This window comes from Pempheris klunzingeri, chromosome 4 (genome assembly GCF_042242105.1).
Source record: "Pempheris klunzingeri isolate RE-2024b chromosome 4, fPemKlu1.hap1, whole genome shotgun sequence".
Taxonomy (NCBI): Eukaryota; Metazoa; Chordata; class Actinopteri; order Acropomatiformes; family Pempheridae; genus Pempheris; species Pempheris klunzingeri.
Genome location: NC_092015.1, coordinates 10,151,300 through 10,176,056, shown reverse-complemented (window position 1 = coordinate 10,176,056; position 24,757 = coordinate 10,151,300). Strand labels below are relative to the sequence as shown.

At 39.6% G+C, this 24,757-nt stretch overlaps 2 protein-coding genes across 2 annotated transcripts; both read right to left on the bottom strand.

The window, feature by feature from the left end:
- Positions 1 to 10,665: 10,665 nt before the first annotated feature.
- On the bottom strand, positions 10,666 to 14,488 carry LOC139200550 (zona pellucida-like domain-containing protein 1). Its single transcript, XM_070829869.1, has 10 exons — positions 14,392 to 14,488; positions 13,882 to 14,102; positions 13,364 to 13,548; positions 13,199 to 13,271; positions 12,968 to 13,065; positions 12,393 to 12,473; positions 11,924 to 12,092; positions 11,730 to 11,832; positions 10,972 to 10,992; positions 10,666 to 10,802 (listed from the first exon to the last, which is right to left on the bottom strand). Exons 1-10 carry the CDS (start codon positions 14,486 to 14,488, stop codon positions 10,666 to 10,668), a joined length of 1,185 nt encoding a protein of 394 aa, XP_070685970.1.
- A 2,775-nt stretch (positions 14,489 to 17,263) lies between these two features.
- Positions 17,264 to 23,487, bottom strand: zpld1b (zona pellucida-like domain containing 1b). Its single transcript, XM_070829728.1, has 10 exons — positions 23,349 to 23,487; positions 20,908 to 21,128; positions 20,608 to 20,789; positions 20,189 to 20,261; positions 19,319 to 19,416; positions 18,895 to 18,975; positions 18,518 to 18,689; positions 18,317 to 18,422; positions 17,674 to 17,703; positions 17,264 to 17,436 (listed from the first exon to the last, which is right to left on the bottom strand). Exons 1-10 carry the CDS (start codon positions 23,485 to 23,487, stop codon positions 17,264 to 17,266), a joined length of 1,275 nt encoding a protein of 424 aa, XP_070685829.1.
- Between the last annotated feature and the right edge of the window lie 1,270 nt (positions 23,488 to 24,757).

Here is a 24,757-nt window from a genome sequence, read left to right as displayed (position 1 = left end):
TATCATTCTGCTCGACTGAAGGTGGAATCAAATATTTTAATGTGTTAGAGAGTTTTGGAGTGTGTTCCTGGACAAGCAAACACTTCTACTTTGTCAATCTATGAACCATATCGAAAATGTGTTATTAGCTATCATGTCCTCTGGTTATAACTTCATTGTCATCAATGACAGACACAATACATGAGTAGCTTTAACGTATCTGTTCTTCCTAATGTAATTTAAGTTTGTTTATCCAGATGAAATTGTCAAATAAATTTAGTCAATCAATGAATTGATAGCTAGGAAGGAAATGCCAAGCGGATACAAACAGCTTCACATTAAAATAAATTATTTAAAGTACAATGCTGTGATATTTGATCGGTCCCACTAGAACATTTGTGTTTCAACACTTCAGCAGGATGAAACATGAGATCCTTTTGTTGGGAGGTGGATCTTGCTGCATAGACCGAAAAATGAGAAAATACGTCTTTTCTGGTTTTTTTTTTTATTGTTTGTTGTTTTAATCATGAAATGTAAAGGCAACATTGGAAAAGTTGTTAGCAACTAGTGGCTTATTTATACGTTCAGCAGACATGGAGCGATGTTATCATTGATCTGGAATCGTGGTTCTGGCCACCTTGGGAATATAAGTCAGTATTTTCTCTCCTTTTAGCTGTTTTGGACTCCACAAACTCTGGTTCTTTAGCTGCTAACTAGCTAATTGTCAGATTTTTCACTGAAAACTGCTGCATGTTGCATCTTAAATGAAACAACACATTAAAGTTGCAAAGCATAAAAACCAAAACACTGAGAAAAAAAGAAGCTGAAAAGCTCCATAATCCTTTGGTGGGGTAGTTGTTGACAATAGAGTTGATAATTCTTCTTCTTGTGTGTTCGTCACTGCAAGCAACCACTTTTACAATACCTAAAATAATTTGGTAAATTATTAAAGGAAAGTTATTGATAAGAGCAGCGTGAAGACCCGTCCGTGAACGTGACCAGCACAGTCAAATTGAAGACCCAAACGCAATCCGAGACCTGAGGCTATATTTCTGTTAGCTTTGTAATACAGCACAATGGCTCCACAATCTTTTACTGTTCTCACTGGGACTTTGTACCCTCTTGCCCCACATGACACATTGGCACAGACAAAGGGTGAAATTTCTCAATGAATTATACTTGAAAATGACCAAACTGGACCTGAGCCTGAAGCTTTAGACCACAGCGTGACCTGAAACTGATAGAAGACCGTTTGGTTATAGAGTGCTGGACCTCTTGTGGTAGATTAGCCTTTTACCAGAGAAATACAAATATAAAACGGTTAAATGACTAATGTGTGAACCAGTTGGTGTTATAGATAAAAAAAAACCTCAGAAGTATTGTACTGTTGACTGAATAAAAGATGTGAGTGGAGAGAGCAGGAAACTGGCCTAATCCAGCTGCATCCCACCAAAGGGGGAAGTAACAAGGAAAGAATGTGAAATGCGAGAGAAGTGAGAAGGGAATTGTGCAAGAAAGGTTTAATAGAGTGACCCTATGAAAACAGAAGGTCTGCAGGAGATGTTGTTTTTATGTTCCAGTTTCAATAAATCTAGAATAAAACCTATAATAATAGACTACTCGTTCTTTTTGCAGCAGAAAGCTAAGACTTCGGTCTTGACACTGTAAGCCCGTGTTGCAAGTTGATGACGTCATTAAATCACGTCACGAGCTGCGCAAAACGCCATGACAGTCTTTGAGAGGCTCTAGCGTGCCCAGTTTGAAAGCTCGAGTAAAAGATATCGGTGTCATATGAAACTAGATGACCCAGGGCATCCACCGATACCAACCACATCGCCACATCATGGCTTGTTGATTGAGTCAGCAAAGCCAGTACAGAAGTGTATAAAAGAGGACAAAACAAAAGATCGACAACAAAGGATCGTCATTCCCTGCGGTGTGGATTACCTGCGCACCAACTTTGGACCGACACCAGAGAGATGATGCTGATAGAGTCTACCACCAAAAGTATTACACTGGTGAAGAAAGAAAATGCAATACAATACATTTTAACTCTGTTGTCCACTGATTTAAGACATGAGATATCTGAGAGAAAACAATAAAAACATCACCTAAGATGGGACTTAGGTGAATACTGAGTTATTTCATTCTGGCTTCAGCTTCCTATTAGCATTTCTCATCTGTCTTAACACTTGAGCATGCAGCTCTGCAGGATTTAAGTGACAAGTGGGAGTCTGACTTAACACTGGGGATTTATCAGAACCTTTAGTGCAGCTCTGTTTGTCACTGCTTTACATCCCAGGAGTTCTCCAGCTCATCTAGCTTAATCACTGACCTATGCAAACACAGAGTGGAGGCTACTTCACATTGGAATTTGTGCAATTACTGTATATTTCATATATCCAGCCAGCCCAGAGGGTCTGACTGTGTGCACATGTCAGACTAAGCTAATAAGCCGTATTCACAGATCTCAAAAAATCACACAGCGTTTGCATTCTGAGTGTCAGAGTCTGAGATCCAATGCATAATGAAAAGGGATGGTTCATTCTGTGAAGCTCCCCCCCACCCTCCTGTCCTGCCCCCCTGCCTGGGGTTGTCTCTCTGGATGTCTGGCTCCTTCTATGAATTATGAACCATGATCCTGACAGGCTCTCCAGGGGCCACAGATGGATTGAGGGCAAAGCTGCCCATCTCAGCCAATGTTGTTGATGGGCATTTGTATTGTATGAGGGGCTCCAGTTGTTTGTGTTAAGTGCAGCATGTCCCCCTGCCCTCTGTGAACAACGTTGGTGTCGGGTTAAAAGAAAGGCTAAATGGGTCAAAGATTCCTGAATGTGAACAGGTGTGACTGCTGTTTGTCCCTAACAGGCAACAGCAAAAAGCGCTGCGGCAAAATTATTTCATGGCTTTTGATAGTGACAGAGGACACATGTGACATGTAACAAAGATGTCCAACTTTCATTTCATTGTGTCATCCTGTGTTTGAAAATGATAGATAAATGGCATTGACTTGCTGCTTATGGCCACCAGGATGGCTATTATTAGGTTTATCCTGGTCAACACTCGAATCCCCAAGCAGTGTGAAGCTCCTCATCCAGTCCTTAGGGACACAGCCAACTTCGCTTATGGTCCTTGAAATGTTAATTGCTAATCAGTTGATTGCATTCAGGAATATAAATAATTTTTTCGAGAAATTTCAGTCTGGACTTTTAAACCCACTTTATGAAAGCACTAAATGGCTGTCTTTTAGCAGCTGATGGGAGGAAGGAAAGCATCTGTTTTGATCTTTCTAGATATTTTTGTGGTTGTTGATGCCATTGATCATGTTATTTTTCCTGACAGTTTCAAACACCGCCATGAAACAGCTTTAAAGCAGTTTGACTTTTTCTGTTGGTTAGTGAAAATTGTAGATCCTCTCGAGTTAAGAAGCCTCTGCAGGGTTCCCCTTTAGGTCCATTTCTGTTTTTCTGTAATATGTTGCCCTTGGTCCATTTGACTCAAACACATAACCTCACCTCTAACTCTTACGCTGACAACACGGCTGTATCTTCTGATCCAAGTGAAGGAGCCACAGTTGAAACTCTCCTTCACTGTCCTCATGACCTTCAAAATCGAATGCTGCAGCTTAATACAGATAAATGTGAGCTTCTCATTGTTGGACCAAACAATATGATTGTCACAAATGCCAGACGGTTTGGACCAACGTCACAAAATATTGGCTCCCATTTTTGGCCACACTTGAGATAGGGTCGCTATGAATGTCTTAGTGTTAGCATTCAGGTCAAAGCACTGCATGCTAGCCTCACAGAGCTGCTAGCTGGGCTGTAGATTCTTAGTCTTGGTAAACTCTTCCTAAACTGTCTTTGCATGTGCAAACATTTACACTTCTTCCAAATTTGGAAACATTAAAGGATTTTAATCTGCCAAAAACCTGGAAAGTGGTCGTCCTGCTTCCATCAAATGTTGTCCAAAATGTTAATGGATTTAATTGATACAAAATAGATAACCTCATGCCCAACCGGTACAGAACCGGCACTGTTTCTCTTTCTTTAGTGTAGATATTGATTGCTTTTAAAGCACATTTGGGTTTATACCCAAGCTATGAGCCTGACCTTTAAACTATCCATTAAATATTGAGTATAACCTGAGAACATCATATGGGGAGTTTCCGGTTGTCCTGAAGTCTTGGATAAAAACTTAAGTTGTCTGTGCTTTTGCACTGCTCAACTCAGTGAAGACTAGATCAAAGACTTGTTTTAAGGCCTATATTTATAGCCTTGTGTTTGTGCGATTTGATCTTACTACTTATAATTTAGTGATTGCTGCATTTTCAATTTCTTTGTTTTCTTTGTTACCCCTTCCTTGCTTTTATCACACTGTCTTTTAAGTGTTTTTATATAAATGTATTTAAAAAAACTCTCAAAATGTCAGATTTTATACGGCCTGGCTTCTACTTAAAGCAAAAATATTTCCTTTTTATAGACAGTGTGTGCAAATGTATGAACTGGGTGATAAATCAAAAACTATGGCATCCTTCTTATCTTGCTTTTGACATATTCTCCAGTGCCTGGGCTGCAGCCTCCAGAGAAACAAAGCATCTCACAGGGGCTCTCAGACATCACACTGTCACTGCCGTGCAACAATAAATAAAACGATGATACCATACATGACTCAGTGTTAAGATCCAGAGATAATAAACCTTTCAAAAAACATTGTCATGCCGCAACAATGGTGTGGCCTTTACAGGGCTCCATTCGCAAAAGGCCTCCTCAGCTGTACATTATTGATGGAGCTTAAATTGAATGTGCCTTTGTTCCTCCATCGATGGACACAAGGCGTGTGTCTCCTCTACATGGAGAGGAGTGGTGAGTGGTGGGGGAGGGGAGCAGGGGTGGGTGACTCACCCCCGTCCCATCATGCAGCAGGCGATTCATCCATCACATTAAGAGGTGGCGCATCAATCATTAACAAGTAGCCCCCTGTTGAAAGGATGATGGACAGCTTGACAAATAAGTTAAGATGAAGTGGGACAAGGTGATGCTGGCATTTTTCACTTTTCAGGCAATTTATTCAAGACACAATAATGGGATATCCAAATGCAGGCAATGAAATGATCCTGAATAGAAATTGCCATAATTCTAGGAAGAAAATAATGGATAATGGGTTCTCCCCCAGAGAGTTTTAAACTAGACTAAACTGAACTTGCAGAGTGATTTTGCTGATGCTTTCAGGGGTCTGAAGTGCTCGGGCACAGACGACATTTAATACCTTTCTCATGGGTGGCCAGCTCTGCTTGAAATTCCAGTGGTTTTTCTGTACTCAGCCAGGTGTAAGGGATGCGTACCCTGATAATCTAGAAGTCCTCAAAAAACCTTTGAGAGGATTTTGACTGCAGGTACGGAGAGCAACTGGAGCTGTTCATCCAGAATAGGATTATTAACCCTTTTGGAGGGATTTGACATTTTAGCTTTCTTTAGTCTGACTAAAGTTTGCACGAAGACCAAAAACTCAAATCTGTTTATCCTCAGCCAGCATACCTCGGACCTGCACCTACTTGTAATTTTATCTGATGAGTTGTGCAACCAGGTGCCAGAGACAAAGACAACACCATTTAAAGTTCAGTGGATCACATGTGTAATGTGAAAGAGGCAGAGAATAATCACCCAACTCTGCACTGTCCCTCAGCTCTACACAACGTTTTAGCATCTTTTAGCAAATTGTTTTGGTTATACAGGTCCAAACTTTACTGGTTTACTGAAATTTGAATAATTCAAATTCATGAAATTTGATAACAATTAGAAAAAACAACAACAGACTCATTATTTAAGGGTTTTTTGTGAAATTGCTTTATTTCAAAATAAAACTCACTTTACAGCCCAAATTTCTAATGAGAAAATGAACACAAGGTAGAGTTTGAATGTAATATTTGGTTTCATGTGAAGAAAAATGCTGTAAAAATGTATTTCAGGGGCTTCGGAGATAACTAAATTTCTCTTAAATTTCAAAATGTATTTCTCAGATGAACAATTATCAATCAACACTTTGTGTTATGTCTTATTTTCTGTTGCCAAATTTTCCTCCTCAGCTTGGCAGTCAGAGTTCTTGATTGCCCTCATTTAGAGCCGAGAAGCTTAATAAATCCAAAAACTGAAACACATTTTTTGCAAATAAGTGTTTTGGTCCTAATTTTGATAATATTGACTCACACTGTTCCTGCTCTCATTTGAATGTGTTCTCATAACTATTTTCAATGTTGGCATTTATTTTCATTATTGCCCTAAGTTTAGTATTTATCCCTTAAATCAAACCAGCCACGTTTTTATTCCCAGTGTTAAAAGTCTGATTCTGATTCTCCACAGCAACTGATTTACTTTAAAAAAAAATCAAAAAAAGAAGCTAATTAGAGATTCAAGTTCTCAAATTCACGCTTGAAGCTACATGCCAGTCACACTGTCGTAATGATAGGCTCAGACTTTTTTCCCTTCATTTTGTTTCTGTTTTTGTGTTACATTTTGTGATCAATGATTGAAAATAATCTTCCCTTACAAGACATTTACGGCTATGTGAGTACCAGCATAGAGCATGTTGACTATATCCCGCAACACCCCCTGAAGGCTCAACACTGTGTGTTTGTGTTCTACATCCACCCTTGTCCACCCTCTCCACACTAATTGGATCAACACTAACTCACACACTCCACATACACTGACTGAACTGGTGCTGTACCTACACTTGGGCATATGCTGCATTCATATTGTATCACTTCAATACCAGCTGCTGACTGTGGAAAATTTTTCAAGTTGCAATCACAGGTAGGATATTTTAGATATGTTCTGCCTACCCCAGTATCCTCCACTTTGGATTTTCCTAAGTGGGGATTGCATGAAATAGTTGGGCATTGTGGGAAATATTCTTATTGGCTTTCTTGGTGAGAGTTCGAGTTGTGGGACAGATATCGCACGTTGGAGCTTTCAGAAACATCTGACTTTCCGAGTTGTATTTAAGTCTGGGAAATACAATTTTTTCCTAGATCGACAACTTTCTCATTCCTATCCATTCACTGAAGCTAACTGCGAAGTTGAGCCCAGGCAGCCTCGTATCTTAGAAATTACATTTATATACAACTCATTTGCAACAGCAAATACAATTAGACGGAAACACAATGAGACCGAAGTAAGTTTTCTATTAACATAATGTTAATTAATGTTCTATGCTAGTATTTCATTCGTATTTCATTTGTTTTCTGTTTTTCAATTCATACAGACATAATTTGTTTTCCCCCCAAAATAAATAATGATCTTTCCTTAGCCTTAAACTTTCTGTGTTCATTTGTTGCCTAAACTTAACCACAAACGTGAGCTCTGGACTCTGGACTTTGTGTGCCATCTGCCCCGCCCATCCACCTCATGTGAGTACACGCTGGTACACAAACATGGTTTCATTTACTGAAAACAACGCTGTCTGTGAACATAATTCATGTTGCAATTATGTTTGTGAGAAAAACACAATTATGTTAGTAAACAAAACACAATTAGGAAAGCAAGGATCTATAATCATTTCTAAGAGATGGGATCAAGCCAAGAGACGGTTAGCTAAGCTTAGTATAATGGAAACAAGGGGACACAACTAGCTTAGCTCTTTCCAACAATCTTTGAAACTCACTAATTTACATGTTTACTAATTTTACATGTTTAAGGGGTTGTGTGCTGCGCCTTTTGAAGAAATGGTCAAATGAGACACAACTGCTTAATCAGTGACCTTTAGAGAGACTGTAGTGTCGATCTCCTCATCTTCATAACTCTGTTGGAAACCAAGTAATTGTATTCCCCAAACTGTTGAACTATTCCTTTAAACAACTCAGAAATGGTGTCCCGTTCGTTCTTCTGCTCCCTCGGATATGATGTGAACATGACATTACGCTTTGCCCACAGTTTCCCGGCTTCACTGTCTCATTACAAAAGGTTAATGGAACATCTGGACCTTCCAGCGTGACTTTGCCTGCTCAGCAGTCGAGCCGAGTCCTACCTTTGTGAAGTTTTTCACATTTACCTACCTTGAACCCATCACAGCGCTCTTTTTTTTTTTTTTTTTTTTTTTTACCACATTAGCACATCACATCATCCTATTAGCATGACTCAGTCAGTGTTTATTCAAAGTTATCATAGTCCTAGAGTATTCATGTTCATGTGCCTGACCTAAATTACAACTGGCCCATCAATTTTTCATGATTGTGCTGTCTACTAAACTTAATGCATAGCCTACAGACAGACTCATATGCATATTAATTAGAATGGAAATGACAGGGCAATTATTCTTTCAGCTGAGAACAAAATCAACCAAAACGTTAAGGCCAGTGAAAAGGAGCAACTTTTAACAGAGATTTCATGTCTTGCAGATAGTCAGAAATAAACAGAGTCTTAATGGCAGCAGTACAACGATGCTGCTTACAAAGACGCATCACAACATGAGCTGACTTTGAATATGGTAAGAAACAATAAAATATGCACTGTCAGGAGCAACACTAGCAGCAAGTGCACGACAAATTTCTAGATGCTCCTCACTCCCGTTCCCTCATAGCTATTAACATTATAGAGGGCAAAGCAGCTGGATCCAAAGGTTAATGTCCACGCCATTAGTGAGCTACAGAGCATGCGTTTATTCCTGTGTGTTTAATTAAATTACAGGGAACTCATAAAAGGGGGATTTATCCTGAACATACAGTTACTGCAGTCCTAATGGAGCGCTAGCTTCCAGCTCAGCTGATTTATCCCCTTCACGTTTCAAAGTGGGTCGTCTTGTCATGGAGTTTGTCATGGCCTACTTAACAATACAGGAACTTGTAATTAGATCATTTGTCAAGCCAACAGATTGCTTTGCATGTTCTTTTTATGGTACAGGAGAAGACATCTCGTTTTTCACTGGGTCACTCAGAAAATCCTCGATCTCACCCTCCCATGGCCACATAAACTGGAAATATAGGCAGCTTGTGAACTTTCCAGCCCCTCAGACAGCTGGTTTAAGGAGAAACAAGCTTCTGCTGCACCCAATCTAATCCTGATTGACTCAAAGATTTTTAAATTGACAGTGACATTTTTTCAATTCTCAGGAAGTATTTTGGATATTTCTGCATGCTAAACTGTTCGCAAAATGTATTGATCAATGACACTGTGGACAGTTGAACCTGAGCTGTGGTGCAACCCTTTAAAAAAAGGGTTAAAAAATGGTGATTAGACACCCTCTAGTGGAGGATCATTACAAAAACATCATTGCATAAACCTCAACACAAACTTTCCTTTGTCCTCTGTGGCTCCAAAGCAAAGCACATCAAACCTCAAACTGAACTGGAAAGGAATCTGAACTACTGATATTCATATTGAACAGCTCCACTTTTTGTACAATCTACATTCCTCCAGTTATAGAACAACGTGAAGTGTCTGCACTACTTACACTCAGTTTGATGAATTAATCCTTTTCATTGCCTTTAAATTCCCAGAATGCACTGAGGATAACCAAAGCCTCCTCCTATGTCAGGAATTGTTTCATGTGGACTGTGAAATGCACTCTAACATGGGATTGTAGTTCACCGCATGCAGGTGGGAGGTGAGTGTCTGCTGTTGGAAGACACAACCTATTGTTTCATATCTTGCAAGCTTTAATAGCAATAATAATGCATGCATTACATCAAAAAATGCATCAAATATATACAACAGCAATCAACTACTTTGCAGAAATATGCAAACTTTCCCAGAACAGCTGCCAGAGTAGATTATACATTATTACAAGTGATAAAACTATGTAAATTCCCCTGATATAATGCAGGCGTGAATGCATCATTCAAACAAGTGAATTGTGCAAACAAGTAACTACATTTAAAATGGATTCACGTAGTGTGAGTGTAACCAACAGGACGCAAGGTAACGGCACAAAAATGTTGCATCTAGAATTCGATTAATTACACATGCGTTACAACATATAGCATGCAACATGTCATCTCTGACTCGCACAAAATCATCTATGCTGCTAGTCGATTAGAAATTGTCCCCTTTTGTCATGTTTTATTCATTGACTATTGTCAAATAAACAGGAAGTCTGAGTACTTGAATCAAAGAATATTTACTCACTGACAATAAACTAAAGTTAATGACAAAAATGTACGTTTATTGCCATAAGTTTTTGCTTTGACCCTAGCCGTAAGTCAAAGGAAAAGTTCGACATTGTGAAAGAGGGGTAAACAGCTAGCCTGGCTCTATCCAAAGGTAGCAAAGGTCACCTACCAGCTCCTTTAAAACTCCCTTAATGGACACGTTACATCTTTTTTGTTTCGTTAAAAAAACAAGGCTGAATTTAAGAAATCACCATTTAATGGGGAGCTGTGTGCCAGACAGCAAATAAGTGTATTTCCCCAAATGTCGAACTATTCCTTTAAGATGACAAGTGAATTTCTTTCTTTCCTTTTTACCATGCAGTGCATCAGTGATAGGTGCATTATTCAGACTTCACCTTCCATATCTTCTAACAGTCTGTGAAGGATTGGAATGAAACCGTAAGTGCTCCAATCAATAGTTTGATTCAGTACAGCAGAGTCCTACATACATACATTATGCACCTCCACCAGTATGTGAATGTCACCCTGTCAAACTCATTTAGCCTGTGCTGACCTCCGTTCATCAACATCATGGGCTGCTGCTAGCTTAGCTGCTTCAGTTTTCGATAAAAAGATGCCGCCATCAAAATGGCTGCCACCCCTATCACAATGAGGACAGCCACAGCAATTCCCAGGCCGACAGACGCGCCCTTGCCATCAGACTGGCCACCAGACAGCGCTGTGCACAAATGAGAGTGACACCATTATGGGATGCTCCATTTCAACAGACAGCAGAAGACATTATTACTTGCTGCAGATAAGAAATGCTTTTCATTTCTGGAGGAATCTAATTAGTAAAAACTTTGTGGATGTCTCACAGCAGTCAAGTTAATCAATAACATACTTACCCTCTTCTTTGGAGAGAATGGCTGCAAGAAAGACAGAAGAGTCAGTATTTCATTATGTGAGCGATTGTATCCAAAGTATTGGAAAATAAATTAAATTATAGACAGATAGTGAAATAGAAACAGCAAAAGCAGAAGAGAAAAGTCAGAAAATTATGATGAGACGGTTATAAAATGGTTCAAAAATACTGTTGCAGGATCAAAAATATGGATTGAAGGCAGGACTCAGACTATGTTTTTATTTACTATGTTTTCCATCTTGTAGTTTTCATGATAATGTTTTTGGATGTTTCCTTTTTGGATAATAGATGTGATTCATGTATTATATTTTAGTCAATGTTTGTTATGTAGCAGACAACATGTTTTTGTATAATATGTATGTATACATTATTTTTTCTCTACTTTATTCTGTATTCTATATTCTTTTTCTCTATTTCTAGCCCATCTTATAGAGGCATGCTTTGTCACGTCTAAGCAAGCTTCATGTTTAACATACAGACATAAGAGTGGTATCGATTTTCTCACCTAACACTCAGCAAGAAACTATTCCTTTAATCATGAACTTCACAACCGCCTTAGTGATGTTCATGGTTGTCTCTCTATATAGATATACATCCTGCTCTATGGGCTTAAATTGATTATGTCTGACAAAGATTTCTGTTGCTTTATTAAATCTACTGCGTGCTAGTGTGTGGGTATTTCGTGTGACTCATTCGCAAACCACTCATTTGCTTAAAAAGAAAGACACACTGGGGACATACGAGTATCTGTCTTGGCCTTTATAGCCACTGTGAGCACAGACGGCTCAGTGACGCCCTCCTGGACAACTGTAGTCTCCACACTCCTCCTCTTCCTGTTGCATTGCTGTGGATCAACCAGATGGAGAGACGTGAGTTGATGACGGTCTGGCCACAATTGTTAATTTCTCCTCGAAATGCATGCGGTGCCTTCCTACCTTGAAGGTGCTACAGGTGCTGCGCTCGCAGAGCCGGGTGATGCAGTGCAGGTAGTAGGTGGAGATGCTCTGATTCTGCTGCTCGATGAAGCGGAAAGCCGAGAAGTAGAAGCGGGCCTTTTGGCTGTCCCCGTTCTCCAGCATGGTGGTGAGCTGATCTATGGAGCACCTTTCAATAAAAGGCGAACCTCACAAGTGCCCCATTTGCACATCACACGGATACATACAGGTAGTGTATTAATGATTAGAGAAAGGCAGGGAGACAAAATAAAGACTAGGGCTCCCTTTGGATTGTAGCTGTGGTGCACTTTGGAAAAGAGGAAATCCTGTAAAATATGTGTGGATGTTTAAATTTAGAGGTTGAAGTTGGACTGCTGAGCCCATTATCAATCCTTGAGGGACCAGAAGAAATTCAAGCTGCAATTAGGAGGTAGCTCACAGAATTTTTTAAGGTGTTTTTGTGACTTACGAGACAAACAGATTAAAGAAGGTGGAGTTGGAGGGCTGCGGGTTCACCGAGGCGTAGCACCGGTCCAGGAGAACAAAGTACCTGTGGAGAAAGAATGAGGTCCCCAGCACCGAGTCAGAGACTCCAGGTCACAGGTGGAATCCTCAAATTTACAATCTATCAAGACACAGTCATGGGGTTGGAGACTCGGAGAGTTGGAAAACATCTAGACGTTCATGCATGCAGGATATCCAGGACCTGAATTAACCAAAATCTGTTATCAAATTTCTAACAAGTAAAAGATACTTTTGAATTAAAGCTAAAATCTTTCTCTGTAAAGTAACTAGTCATATAAATGTAGTTAAATACTACTAAAGTAATTGTCCCTTGAAATGCAGTGGAGCACAAGTGTAAAGTATCCTAAAATGGAAATACTCAAGTAAAGTAAAAGTATCCCCAAATTGTACTTAAATACGTAGTTACAGTCTTTTCCATATTATTTAAGAGTCATTCTTAGAAGTTTATTAAATACTAGCCCAGGTTTAAAGCAGACAAAGGAAAAGCTGCAGGTGTCATATAATGTTAATGGTTCTTACTGTGATGTCAGGTTAGACGCAACCACCTGTACGTAGATGTTTGTTCTCAGCTCGATGCCCAGAGGTGGTATGACAAGGGGAGTGGTGTAATTTATATCCTGGCAAAGGAACAGGAGGTAAAACAAAAAAACATTATATAGGCTTTTATATAAGATCAGTCTTGAGTTACAGTTTACATTGATACCAGGCGGAAATGAGGGTACAGTGGGTGAGGAAGGTATAAGGTGGCACCTTGTACAAGGCCATGCTGAGGGTACTGATGAAGCTCCCATTGTTGTCCTTCAAAGCAATGGAGGAGGAAGACCTACGAGGAAGAGAGGAATGAGATCACACTTGGCACGCAGGTGAAATCCTAGAAGTGTTAATGTATTTTTTAACCCACATATCACAACTTACACGTCCACCTGGGTGTTGTTAATGAGATACTCCAGTGGATAAGCGCATGAATAGTAATACTTGAGCTCTGCGTTGTAGGTGATCGTCCCGATGGTGGGGTCAAATGATCGGACCACCCCGCTCACGTTGACCGTCTGGATGTTGGAGAAGTCTGAGAATATTCCCGTCCCTGGCGCGCTCGTGGTCTGAGGAGTAATTTAGTGGAAACATGATTATTTAAAAAATGGTTAAAAATAAATGTCGGCCAATGTCTCTGGCAGAGCGGGCAGCAGTGATGAAACCACAGCAAGAAAGTGGAGCAAGTTTCTCCTCAGAAAAAGAGAGAACAGACTGATTGACCTCATGAATTTCAGGCTGAATTATTTCATTTCTTCCCAAAGTACTCTCTTTTTCCCTTCCTCTTCTTATCTGGCACTCTTTCAGTTTCCTAAATCTGCACTAACTCTCCTCAGCTAAAGGTGCCATGATCACCACCCCTCATGACTTTACATCAGGACACTTCACTTTGCAATACTCACCAAGAAGTTACTCCCACAGGCGTTTCCCTGTCTGATGGGGAAGCTGAATCTCACCACAGGAGGTGCCACTGAAGTATCCAGCGTCCCCTGACAGTCCAAATTGTCCCGGATGTGGTTGAGGATCAATAAGCTCGTGTTGTATCCGGTGTAGACAACCGGACAGATTTGAATTGCCAGGTCAATAGAAGATGTGCCACAAACCACAGCAATATCGGTGTATGCTGACGGTGATAAGGGGACGTTGTTATTGAAAGATTCTGATATGATTTTCATTCACTTTAATATATGTGCATATATATGAAACAAAAGCGACATTAATAACATAAAAAAACATCTATATTTCTTCAATAAACACATTTTTACCTGCGCACTTTCTCAAGTTGCTAATTAAACACCCGAGGTAAAGTATAATCAATATGAACTCCTCAAAGGTTTACATATGAGCTAAAATCAATATGACCACGTCAAACCACAGCAAAAATGTGGGTGTGAAGGTCACGGCCATCTTACTTGGTCGTCTGGCGTACGCTCCGCAGTCAGATATGCTGAGGGCCTCTCGGCCCGCAATACACAGGGAGGTCAGGATGAGGAAGCTGAATAAAGCCATCTCACTGCTCTGCCCTGTGTGAAAAAACTGATGCAAACACACAGATGTCACACAGAAAATCCTAATGAATCCATCACAATGCAGAAGAAAACATGTGTAAATCCAGTGAGGCGATTTTAACCATAAAAATCCAGTTTTAGATGCTTAATCCATAGATGTCAGTCATGGAAACTTTGTTTGTATCTAAGCCTGGATCTTACCTCCTCAGTCTCTTTGCTGGTTTAGATTAAGAGAGCAGTGGGCTGTTTTATATACGCTGAACGTGATCGTCGTGTGGTCACAACACTGTTTTAGGATTGGATGGAAACAGGGTCAATGCCACTTTGGTGGGGCTGCCTCAGTTTGCGTGAACAATTCACTTTTTGTGGTGGAGGTGCTGTGGTCCTTTCCTGGAGGCAAATGATGAAACCCAACACAGCCCCCTTCAAAGTTACATGCTTAAACAATGTCCATAAGGCTTTGTGACTTTGTGTGTGAAATGCCTTTGCCTACTAATATGAAACTTAATAAAGTAAGAGTATGTATGGTTTCTATTCACTAGGGACCTCACACATAATAGAGGAAATGGGACCTGTTATTTTCCAAGGTGTTTGGTGGTTTAATGTGACCTGGATGACCCTTAATTGGCACATAAGAGCTTTTATACGGCAGCTTTTCATGCTCGTAATTTTGTGACAAGGTATTATCAATAAACTCGCTTATCAGACTGACAGCTTGTCTGACATTTTTTTGTGTTAAAGCCTTGTGAATTTCTTATTTTTGAAGTATGAAAAGCACTTGTTAGCAAAGTGTTAAGCAAGAATATTTGTGTTCATGGTTGTGAGTCAAAGTGGAAATTCTTATATATTTTCCACATTTTTTTGATTTGGGTCATTGTTGAGGTTTAAGTGAGAGAAAATGATTGAAGGACAGTTGGAAACCTGATCTTGTCAGGTGAGCTACCTGGGAAGAGAAAGCTCTGATCGGGGTCAAGGTGGAGGATGGGCGTCTCCGTCGATGTTTTTTCAAACATATGAAACCACAAATACAGGACACGTTATTATGGTCATGACGTGTGTGCACATAAACATGCGAAGAGTCCTTCTGTCCTCTGGCATGCACACACTCTCCTATACTGAATATTCCTCAGGTTGTCTAAGATTTCTTTGGTCTGGTCTCGCCTGAATTTCAGATCAATTGAATTTCAAATCGCAGCCTAATTTCTATTTCAGGAGGAGGGTTTAATCAATTATCGCGGATAGGAAACTGAGAGGGCGGATGATAGCATTTATTCCTCTCATTTCAGTTATCTGTGGTCATTGTGGATGCTGAATACACCACAAAATGGCTGTTGAAATGAGGGATTAGAGTGATAAAGAGCAGTGAATGCAGCAGAGGCATGTGGGTCACAAAACCAGCCGCGGAGTCAGACACGTGAGACGCAGCTGCCGCCGACGAACATTTATATAGGTCATCGGAAGAGAAAATCAATACGACAAATAACTGAAGGATTAATTCTGGCAGTCGTCAAATGAGCTCCTGGTATTTGATTAATTTTCCTGGAGGTTGGACACACATGAGGCCATGACATTTGGAAGGCTTTCAAAGAACTGTGCCAATTGTAAAGAAGAAGAAGTAAACTTAACTTATGATAGTCAGATAAATAATGAAGGAAATGACACAAAACCTATTTAAAGAATTATTTATTACCCACAGTACAAATATGTGTCATTAGGCAGTCAGCCATGGGGAGACAGAAGGTTGTGTTTACTGATATTAAAAAGTCTTCCCGATTGTACAAACACACTAGTTGATATTAGGTATTACATATGAATCTCCAAGATATCAAATTTTTATGAGCTGTGCATTGTGAACGTGCATATTCCATATAATCCTATGGTTGGTTTGTTTAGAGAACAAGAACAAGAAGACATTTCTCAACTCATAACAAGTGATTCTTCAGTTTATCATAAAAAGACACATTGTGACGTGACATGACATAAGCTAAACTAAAGTGTATAAAACGTTAATTATAAAAGTTTGTGCCTCTGAATCCGGCTCTGCTCTTGATGTGTGAGCTTGACAGTTCATTGTTGACCTTCCAAACAGCAACTGACAAAACAAAATCAACTCAAGGTCGACTTATAATCGCTGGCTCCAGGGCTTTTGATCGTATGACAGTCAAATCTTCAAAGCTCCCCAACAAGTAAGTAAGTAGACCTTGAATGCATGACATTTATTTGTTGATTTTAACACTGTACAGAGTTATAATGATATAAATGCTTCAAGCAGTAAAACCAAAAATTATACTCCTCTTTTGTGGTTTATATTATGTTATTCTATATTTCATATTGATCCACTTTCACCAACACAACACAATACAATGGCTGTTTGTAAAGCTAATGTGGAGAACTAAAGAAAACACAGATTTTAGTGAGGTGCTGGCTCGTATCAAAGAAAGAAAGAAAGGGAAAGCTACACACTCATATTTCTGATGCAGTCCTTTATTACAAGTTCTAAAGATGAATGTTTTTCCATTTGCATCAAAGTTATGAGTGTAGCGCTTTTGTAAACACTGAAAAATAGATGACAATGAATAACAAGAATGATGAGGTATTAAAGGCAATAAATACACAACACCTAAGGCAATACAATAAACCCATTTAATTATGTGTGTAATGTAAGGAAAGCGCACATACACACATACATTGTCGGTCAACCCTGTGCACCCAACACATGCACACATTCTGCTCGTACTGTCAGAACAGTAGTATATCATTATATGCGGATGTTTATTCATTTAAAACTGGGGTTCCAAACACCTGAGGTTGTGGTTGTTGGGAGGCGGGACTTCTGCAGGAGTCGGACCAACAGCAGGAAGAAGCCCACGCTTACCCCACCCAGGATGACCACGCCTGAGATCAGAGCGCTGGTCACCGGGTTCAGTGGCTGGGAGAGCTCAGCAGATGCTGGGGGAAGGAAAAGGTGAAGAAAAGCAGAAACTTGAAACAGACACGTTCTTTGACGTGGGCTTAACACGACCCGACTGTTTTTCTTTCAGAGAGAGAAGTGGAACCTTTTTTTTTTGTTGTCTTAAATGATCAATTTCCATGGGTATCTGCTGTATTTACACCCATCCCAGGAATTAGTCACGGGTGATATTTTAAACCTTTTCATGTTTTGTAACATTGCATAAGGGAGCTTACCAAGTTGGGAGTTGTTGGCTGGAGTTTCATCTGCAAAATGAATTAAAAAGCGTTAATTTGAGGCATTTTGAGTGCATGTACTGTTATAAATTTAAAGGAATATTATGACATTTTGTGAAATCCGCTTATTGTCCTTCTTGCTGAGGTTGAGATGGGAAGATTGAGATGATAAGAAGAGAGCTGTAACCTGGAGATGGTTAGCTTAGTTTAGCATTAAGATTGGAGACTGGAAACAATTATCCTGGTTGTCTCCAATAAAATAAAATCTATCTACTGGCACCTCTAAAATTCAGTAATTAACATGTTATATCAAGTTTGTTTAATCCTGAACAGAAACCAAAGTGTAAAATGACAAATTGTGTTTTTACAGATTATGTGCAAGAGATTTATTTGACAAGGTTGTTTTCCCCTGTTTCCAATCTTTATGCTAAGCTAAGCTAACCATCTCATATCTCTAACTCTCTGAACGAAGGCAAATTAGTTAACAAGTCCCAGAAAGCAAATGTTGTCACTTTTGTACCTCTTTTCACCTTTTTCTAGTCTTTTGCTTTGTTGGCGAGAGTAAAAGAGAAGAAAGAAACCAAATAAGCTTGTTTCTCTAAATGTCAAACTATTCCTTTAAGAGTCAGTTGACTGTTAATACCACTCCTGGTGATGATTGGTCCAGCAGTGATGACAGCATTCCCAGATGCTGCTGGTGGAGAATCATGGCTCTCCTCTCCATCCCGCCTGCGCCGTCGCCCACAAATCTGCCAATAACATCATCATGTTTTAGTCCTCATTGAGGTCAGGAGACAGACAGGGAGTCACAAGCTGAGATTTATGATTATGATTTATGACTTACTGGCATGAGCATGATGCAGTCGTCTGCCCGGCAAAGCTTGGTGACGCAGTGCAAAAACACAGTTGACATCTTCTGGTGTCTGTGTTTAACGAAACGAAAAACCTCGAAGGAAAAACGTCCCATCTGACTATTCCCGTTCTCGAAAACTGTCGTCTGTGAGTCTTTGTAGCAGCTGTGTCAAAAGAGTGCAACACACATGTGTACATGCACACACTGAAAATGACAGATTTGATGTCTAGATATGTGCTTAAACACTCATTGAGAAGAAAAAGTAGCATTCATGGGGATAAGCCGTTTGGACAGCCTGAATAGGTAATGGCTCCCTTTTGTAGTTTATCTAGTCATCATCTTGAGGAAAAAAGAAAAAGCAAGATTACCCAAAGAAAAGGTCATAGCGGAGTTCATCATTAGGGTTCCCTGAGGGGGTTGTGTAACAGTAGTCCATCAAAATGTTCCACCTGCAGAGGGACAAAACTATGAGATGGGATGGAGGATAGAGATCTAACTGCACATGGGAAAGAACAGATAGGGGATTTCTCTGCTGCAGACTGGCGCCTTCACATTGAGTAATAACATAATGGCATAATGAATGTAGGTATACCATAGAAAAAAGATTTAATCTTTAAAAATGATGGTGGGAAAGATCCTGTGATTGAGACAAAATATCATCTCTGCTTCACTGAAGTCGTTGCTCTAATGGAAAAAATGTCTATTATATGAATAATATTTCTGAAAAGATTATGACATCGGAATATTAGGAGAAAACTGGTATTCAATGATAAATAATCATAATAATGGTACCGTTTGTCAAGGTTTGTGGCTTTCACAGCAGCAAATACTCTTGTTTTCAGAGCCAGTCCAGCCATTGGAATAGAGAGCGGTTGGTTGTACATTGAATCCTGCACAGGAAACAGTCAAAGTGGAGCATTTTTTTACCCAAAATATAAAACTGGGAACTTGAAAGGGGGCTGAATCCTGACATGATTAATATTTCAGATTGGTACTATTATATATTTCTGTTATTGAAGGTAAATCTAAAAGTGAAGACGAAACTTTTGTGGCCCTTAATATTATCTAACTTCACCAGCCTGTCTGTGCCTCTCATTTGTTACCACTGAAGACAAAGCTCTTGAAGAACACATCACAAATATAAGCTTTTTTTTTTTTTTTTGCCACAAAACAGCTGGCCACTGTAGATTTTAGCTTACGTTATTCAAAAAAGTTGTGCCAAGTTGTGCATTCAGTGGGGACTATTTCAGTGGAGGATGAATACACATTTGGTGCTCTGGTGGGTATTTACAGCAGCAGGACAGCATTTGTGGGATTCAAACTAAACCACAGTGCTCATATTCATTGCAATGAAGGAACATTCATTTATTGTTAAGTTTGTGCTTTTCATCTGATTTGCTGAAAATAAGAAAAATATATAACATCTTAAAGCTTCTAAAGATAAATCTGGTGACGTTTCAGGTAGATCCTAACTGGCTAACAGTTATATCGTTTTTTTTTGTAACAGTTAACAGATTCATTAAATGAAAACACAGATCATGAACATTAATAGGTTCTGATTCCTTCTGAACCTCATAATTCAAAGGTTCAATGATACTCCATTGTTCAACCATGCTGTGGATACTGTTGTACATACTAAGTTGAACACTGCTGTGTACTCACATTGTACAGGATCATACTCAACGTGCTCACAAATGTACCATTGCTGTCCTTAACAGATACAGCAGCAGAGGAGCTGTAAAGAGAGGCAGCACATATATTTAAATAATATTTATTTATTCATTTTTCTAATGTGGATGTTTACTTATTAATCATATGTTTTGATGTAACATAATTATAAAGCTATGATATTTTATGAATGTGCCTTTAAGTTGAATGAAAATATGTTTATTCTAAAATAAATACAGAATACCACAAGACACAAACCCACTTAGGCTTCACCGCAGTGGAGGAGAACAAATAAACACATTCTAATTAATTCTTAACTAAATTCATAAATCATAATATCAAATCCATTGAGTAACTTCTGACACGTCAAAGTTTCTTTCAGACACTGACGGATTTGTTTGGCAGCAACTTACGATGCCAGCTGTGAGTTATTGACCAGGTACTCCAGCGGGTAGCTGCAGCTGAATTTGTACAACAAACCAGGCAGGTAGCTAATAATAGTCGGCGGGTCAGGGGTGTCGATATAGCCAGAGACATTCCCAATTTGTACCAGAGACATGTTCCCATAGGCATTGGCCCCATAGGCGGTGCTGACCTGCAAAGAGAAACATCTCAGCCACATCGCTTTGCTTTGTCCCAAGTCAATAAATAACACAGTGAAGTTGTTTATTGATTATACTAAAACCATGTTATTGTGTTTGTGCATTCTTTACCACTAGGCTGTTACCGCAGGCCTCCAGAGTGCTGAGACTGATGCTGAACAGGACGGCTGTGGGGAAGGTGTTGTTGTTGATGAAGCCACGGCATTGGGTGTCACCGTGGTGACCGTTCAGGGCCAAATCTGCGTCAGTGTAGCCGGAGAAGAGCACAGGGCAGAAGTTGATCTTCAAAGTGATGGTCTGAACCCCACAGTACACACTGATGTCCCGCTCACCTGGAGGAACGGGGGTTAAAAAGATTTTTTTTAACTTCAAAAACACTTAAGCTGTTAGACCAGCAGTTTACAACCCAAGAGCCCGTTTCACAAAATGCAATTTAGGAGCACTGCTCAGACGTTTGGCCTGTGATTGTCACTCGAAAATTGAAGATATATTTTAGAGCTTTTGCATGCTCATGCATTGGCTACAAATATAGTGTTGGTTTTGATTAGTGAAATGTGTCAAATGAATGTAAAAAGAAATAAATGCAAATTGAAATTTTGCTAAAATGTTGCATAGCTTGCACATTACAATTTTGGTGAAATGTGCCCTTCACAAGCAGAGCACTGCTACATTACTATCCCACTAGCATTTATCTCACATCTCAGGAGTGAAATAGTCCCTGATTTGATGGTGGGACCGAAACTCAGCACGACTCTTGTGCCATGAAGGCCAGGATTCTTTTTTTAAAACTGTAACTTAGATACAGTGAACTGATGAAAAAAGACCTTAAGTCTATAGTAATGTAATCAGAAACACTGCTGCAATGCGTGAGGCATGTGAGACTGAAGTCTCGCTCAGAGGCCAAGTCACCTAAATTACAGAAACATTTCAACCTAATATGATCTATTATTTCATGGATTATTGTAGGTGATACAGTTACTTCAAAGTTTGTCTTGATTCATGAAGTTTATCCTCTATCAGGGTGATAGGCAGCTTATACACCAAGAAGAAAGTATAGAAAATAAACTTATTTCCCAACATTCTTAAAGCCCTCTCGATGTTGCCAGGAATAAAAATAAAAATCACTCATTTACTTATTCTAAAATGAAACAAAAGTGTGGAGCCCATAAGGGGACAAAGGGGAGAAAAAAATAGATGGGTGATACATACTTTTGCATTCTCCTGAGAAACTTTTACATTCTCTCACAAAACTTTTTCATTTAGGTCAATGTACTTGTGCTCAGTTTGGCACCATGAAAACAACCACAACTATAGAGCGCACACACCTGACGGAGAGTTTCATAGAATTTATTTTCAGACTGGCCTCAAAAGGACATTAAAGTGGTGCCTGGCAGTAGGCACGGTTTTCTCACAAGTAACTGAAGAAAATACTTGGGGTAACTCTAACTGCAAAGCATACTTGGACCTCGTGGTCCCTGGTTGAATTCATTAGCAACCAGCTGGGGAACAGACTTTTTTGATTTTGTGACGGTCCACCAGCCCACTACTGCATGCCATTCCAAGACGGCGAAAGCATTGTGTGTATTACAGTAGTGCATAAGAATGAAATGACAAAGTTTTTGTGAGAGAACGCAACCATTTTTCAGAAGAACTCAAAAGTGATTGTCTTTTTTTTTTACTCACATTTCTTTCCCTACTTGCCCCTTAATGGGCTCAGAATTAAATATACCAATTCTGGAGATAGAATGTAGGATGTAAACTATCCTTGTGGTGCAACAACCCGCAAAAGTCCAATTATACTTCTATTATAGTGCTATTATCTCTTATCTTATGTTCTAATATCACTTTGTTTGAACTGCCCAATTTAGCATTTATAATCAGTGTACACACAAGTAATAAATGGTTCCAAACACACTATATGTTTTGGTCAAAAAATGTTACTCCTCTGTTAAAAAAATCTCCTCCTATGAGTCATCAATAACTGGTATGTAAACAGTTAATGAATGCTTGAATTGTGACATAACATAACATAGATGTAATTGTATTTGATGAATAATCTTCCTAAGTATTTAATGCATTCATGAACAGTTTGCCCGAGAATGATTTGTTCATAAAGATTCAAGATTCAAGATTCAAGATGTTTATTTGTCATGTGCACAGTAAGAACACGATGGTGACACTGAGCAATGAAATTCTTACTTTGTTCGTTTCCCTCCACATAGACACAAGAATATAAGATAGAAAAACAATTATAAATATAAAAAAAAGAGGGCAATGTACAGAAGAATAATTTAAAAGACATACAAACATTGTGTATAAACAGTAAATAGATGATTTATAAAACAATCATATGCTATACTTTACTATTCAGCTTTTAACCAGCATCTTTTAACCATGTATGCAGTTACGGATGCATTGTGCATTATAAACCATGTATTAAAGTGTTAGTTATGTTCCATGCCTTTGTGCAGAATAGCAGAAGAGTGTGTGCATTATAAAGACATAACATATGGAGTGTTGTGTAGTATGTGAAGCATGTGGAATATTCTCACCAGGAAACCTGCTGTGGTAGTTGGCGTCACAGTTGTATCCATTAAACTGTGTGGAGACTGAAGCGGCGCTACTCATCAGCAGGAAGATGAAGCACATTCGTGTCATTTCAGCACTTGAGATAGGTTTGCCCAGTGTCATCTTCAGAAGGTCAACATTGCATTAACCACATCCCTCAGATACGTGTTGAAAAACAGCACTTATCTCAAAATTAAATGTTCAAAAACAATGCTCTCCTGCCTTGCCTGTTTCCTCGACTGCTGCACGCTCTGACCTCTATCAAAGTAGAACAACCTTCGTTCCCCAGGTCCCCTAATCCTTCTTATCCTGCTCCCTCTGCCCCCGCTTACCTCAGTCGCTCATATTGGCCCAAAACCTCTATTACCCAACCCCTTTTAAACTGAGGTCACCCCTCTTTTCAGCTCATTTCATCCCACTCCCCTCTCTCTACCCCCACTTCTGTCTTTTCTACACCTGTTTACCTGTTTCCTGGCTTTTTCTAAAGTAATTGCTTGGAACCCCTCTTCTCCTGGTTTGTGACGAGAGAAAAGTTCAACACCATGGCGTGTACTTTTTGGCGGCATCAAGGACCCAAGCTAAATACAACGTCAGCCTTTCGTGTATCTGTTGTGTGCACACAGATGAAAAAGATAGAGAGACTCGTTATACAAACACTTCAACAAAAACCTGCTGCAGTGCTGAACATGGGAAACTCCGTCAAATCTGAATGGCCGGGACAAATCTTTTCACAGTGCCCAGAAACCTGAGTGTACTCCGAGGGTTCCCACTCGTCTCTCCTCAGTCTGATCTCCGTCTGTCAACTCACACAAACAGTAGGCCTCAGCGGGGGGGGCCCATCCCGGGAATTAAGCTGTCATCGGCTGCTGCTGTGTCCCACATTCACATGAACATAAAAGTCAACTCACGGTCTGATGCAGGGCTGTGTGTGGGTAATTGTGATGCACAAGGCATCACTTAGAGTTAAGGCATTCACTGGTGTGTACAGCTCCAGCACAGTGTGTTCAGTGTTGCTGAGGGTAAAAGTGAAATCTTGAGTCTGTTTTACACTTTGTTACTCTGTCTTGAAATAACCCACTAACCTTTGATTTTACTGCAGTCAACACAAACAAGACAAGAGTCACATTAATATGTTGATCTCGGATCAGAAGAATGAACTACTTCATCTTTTGCAGATTTTAAGTTCTTTGACTCGTCTGTCATGTCAAGGCCAATGCCTCCCATGAAAAACACAACGTTTTAAAAACAGCTTGCAAATCTAATGTTTAATTTTTATAAAGGGATACAAAACTTGCTTAAAAACCTGGGCACTGTAGTTTAAAGCTTGCATTATTCGAACAGGAGAAAATTGTGCATTTGTTGGGAACTATTTTCAGTCACGTATGAGTACGTA

Bases quoted from the DNA above. Each gene is read 5' to 3' on its own strand.
- LOC139200550 (XM_070829869.1), bottom strand. From the start codon at position 14,488: ATGGCTTTATTCAGCTTCCTCATCCTGACCTCCCTGTGTATTGCGGGC. The intron at 13,272-13,363 runs GTAAGTTGTGAT...TCTTCCTCGTAG, and splicing joins AACAACACCCAGGTGGACGT to GTCTTCCTCCTCCATTGCTT. The intron at 12,474-12,967 runs GTAAGAACCATT...CTTTCTCCACAG, and splicing joins GCGTCTAACCTGACATCACA to GTACTTTGTTCTCCTGGACC.
- zpld1b (XM_070829728.1), bottom strand. From the start codon at position 23,487: ATGACACTGGGCAAACCTATCTCAAGTGCTGAAATGACACGAATGTGC. The intron at 21,129-23,348 runs GTGAGAATATTC...CCGTTCCTCCAG, and splicing joins CTACCACAGCAGGTTTCCTG to GTGAGCGGGACATCAGTGTG. The intron at 17,704-18,316 runs GTATTAACAGTC...TTCATTTTGCAG, and splicing joins ACCAATCATCACCAGGAGTG to ATGAAACTCCAGCCAACAAC.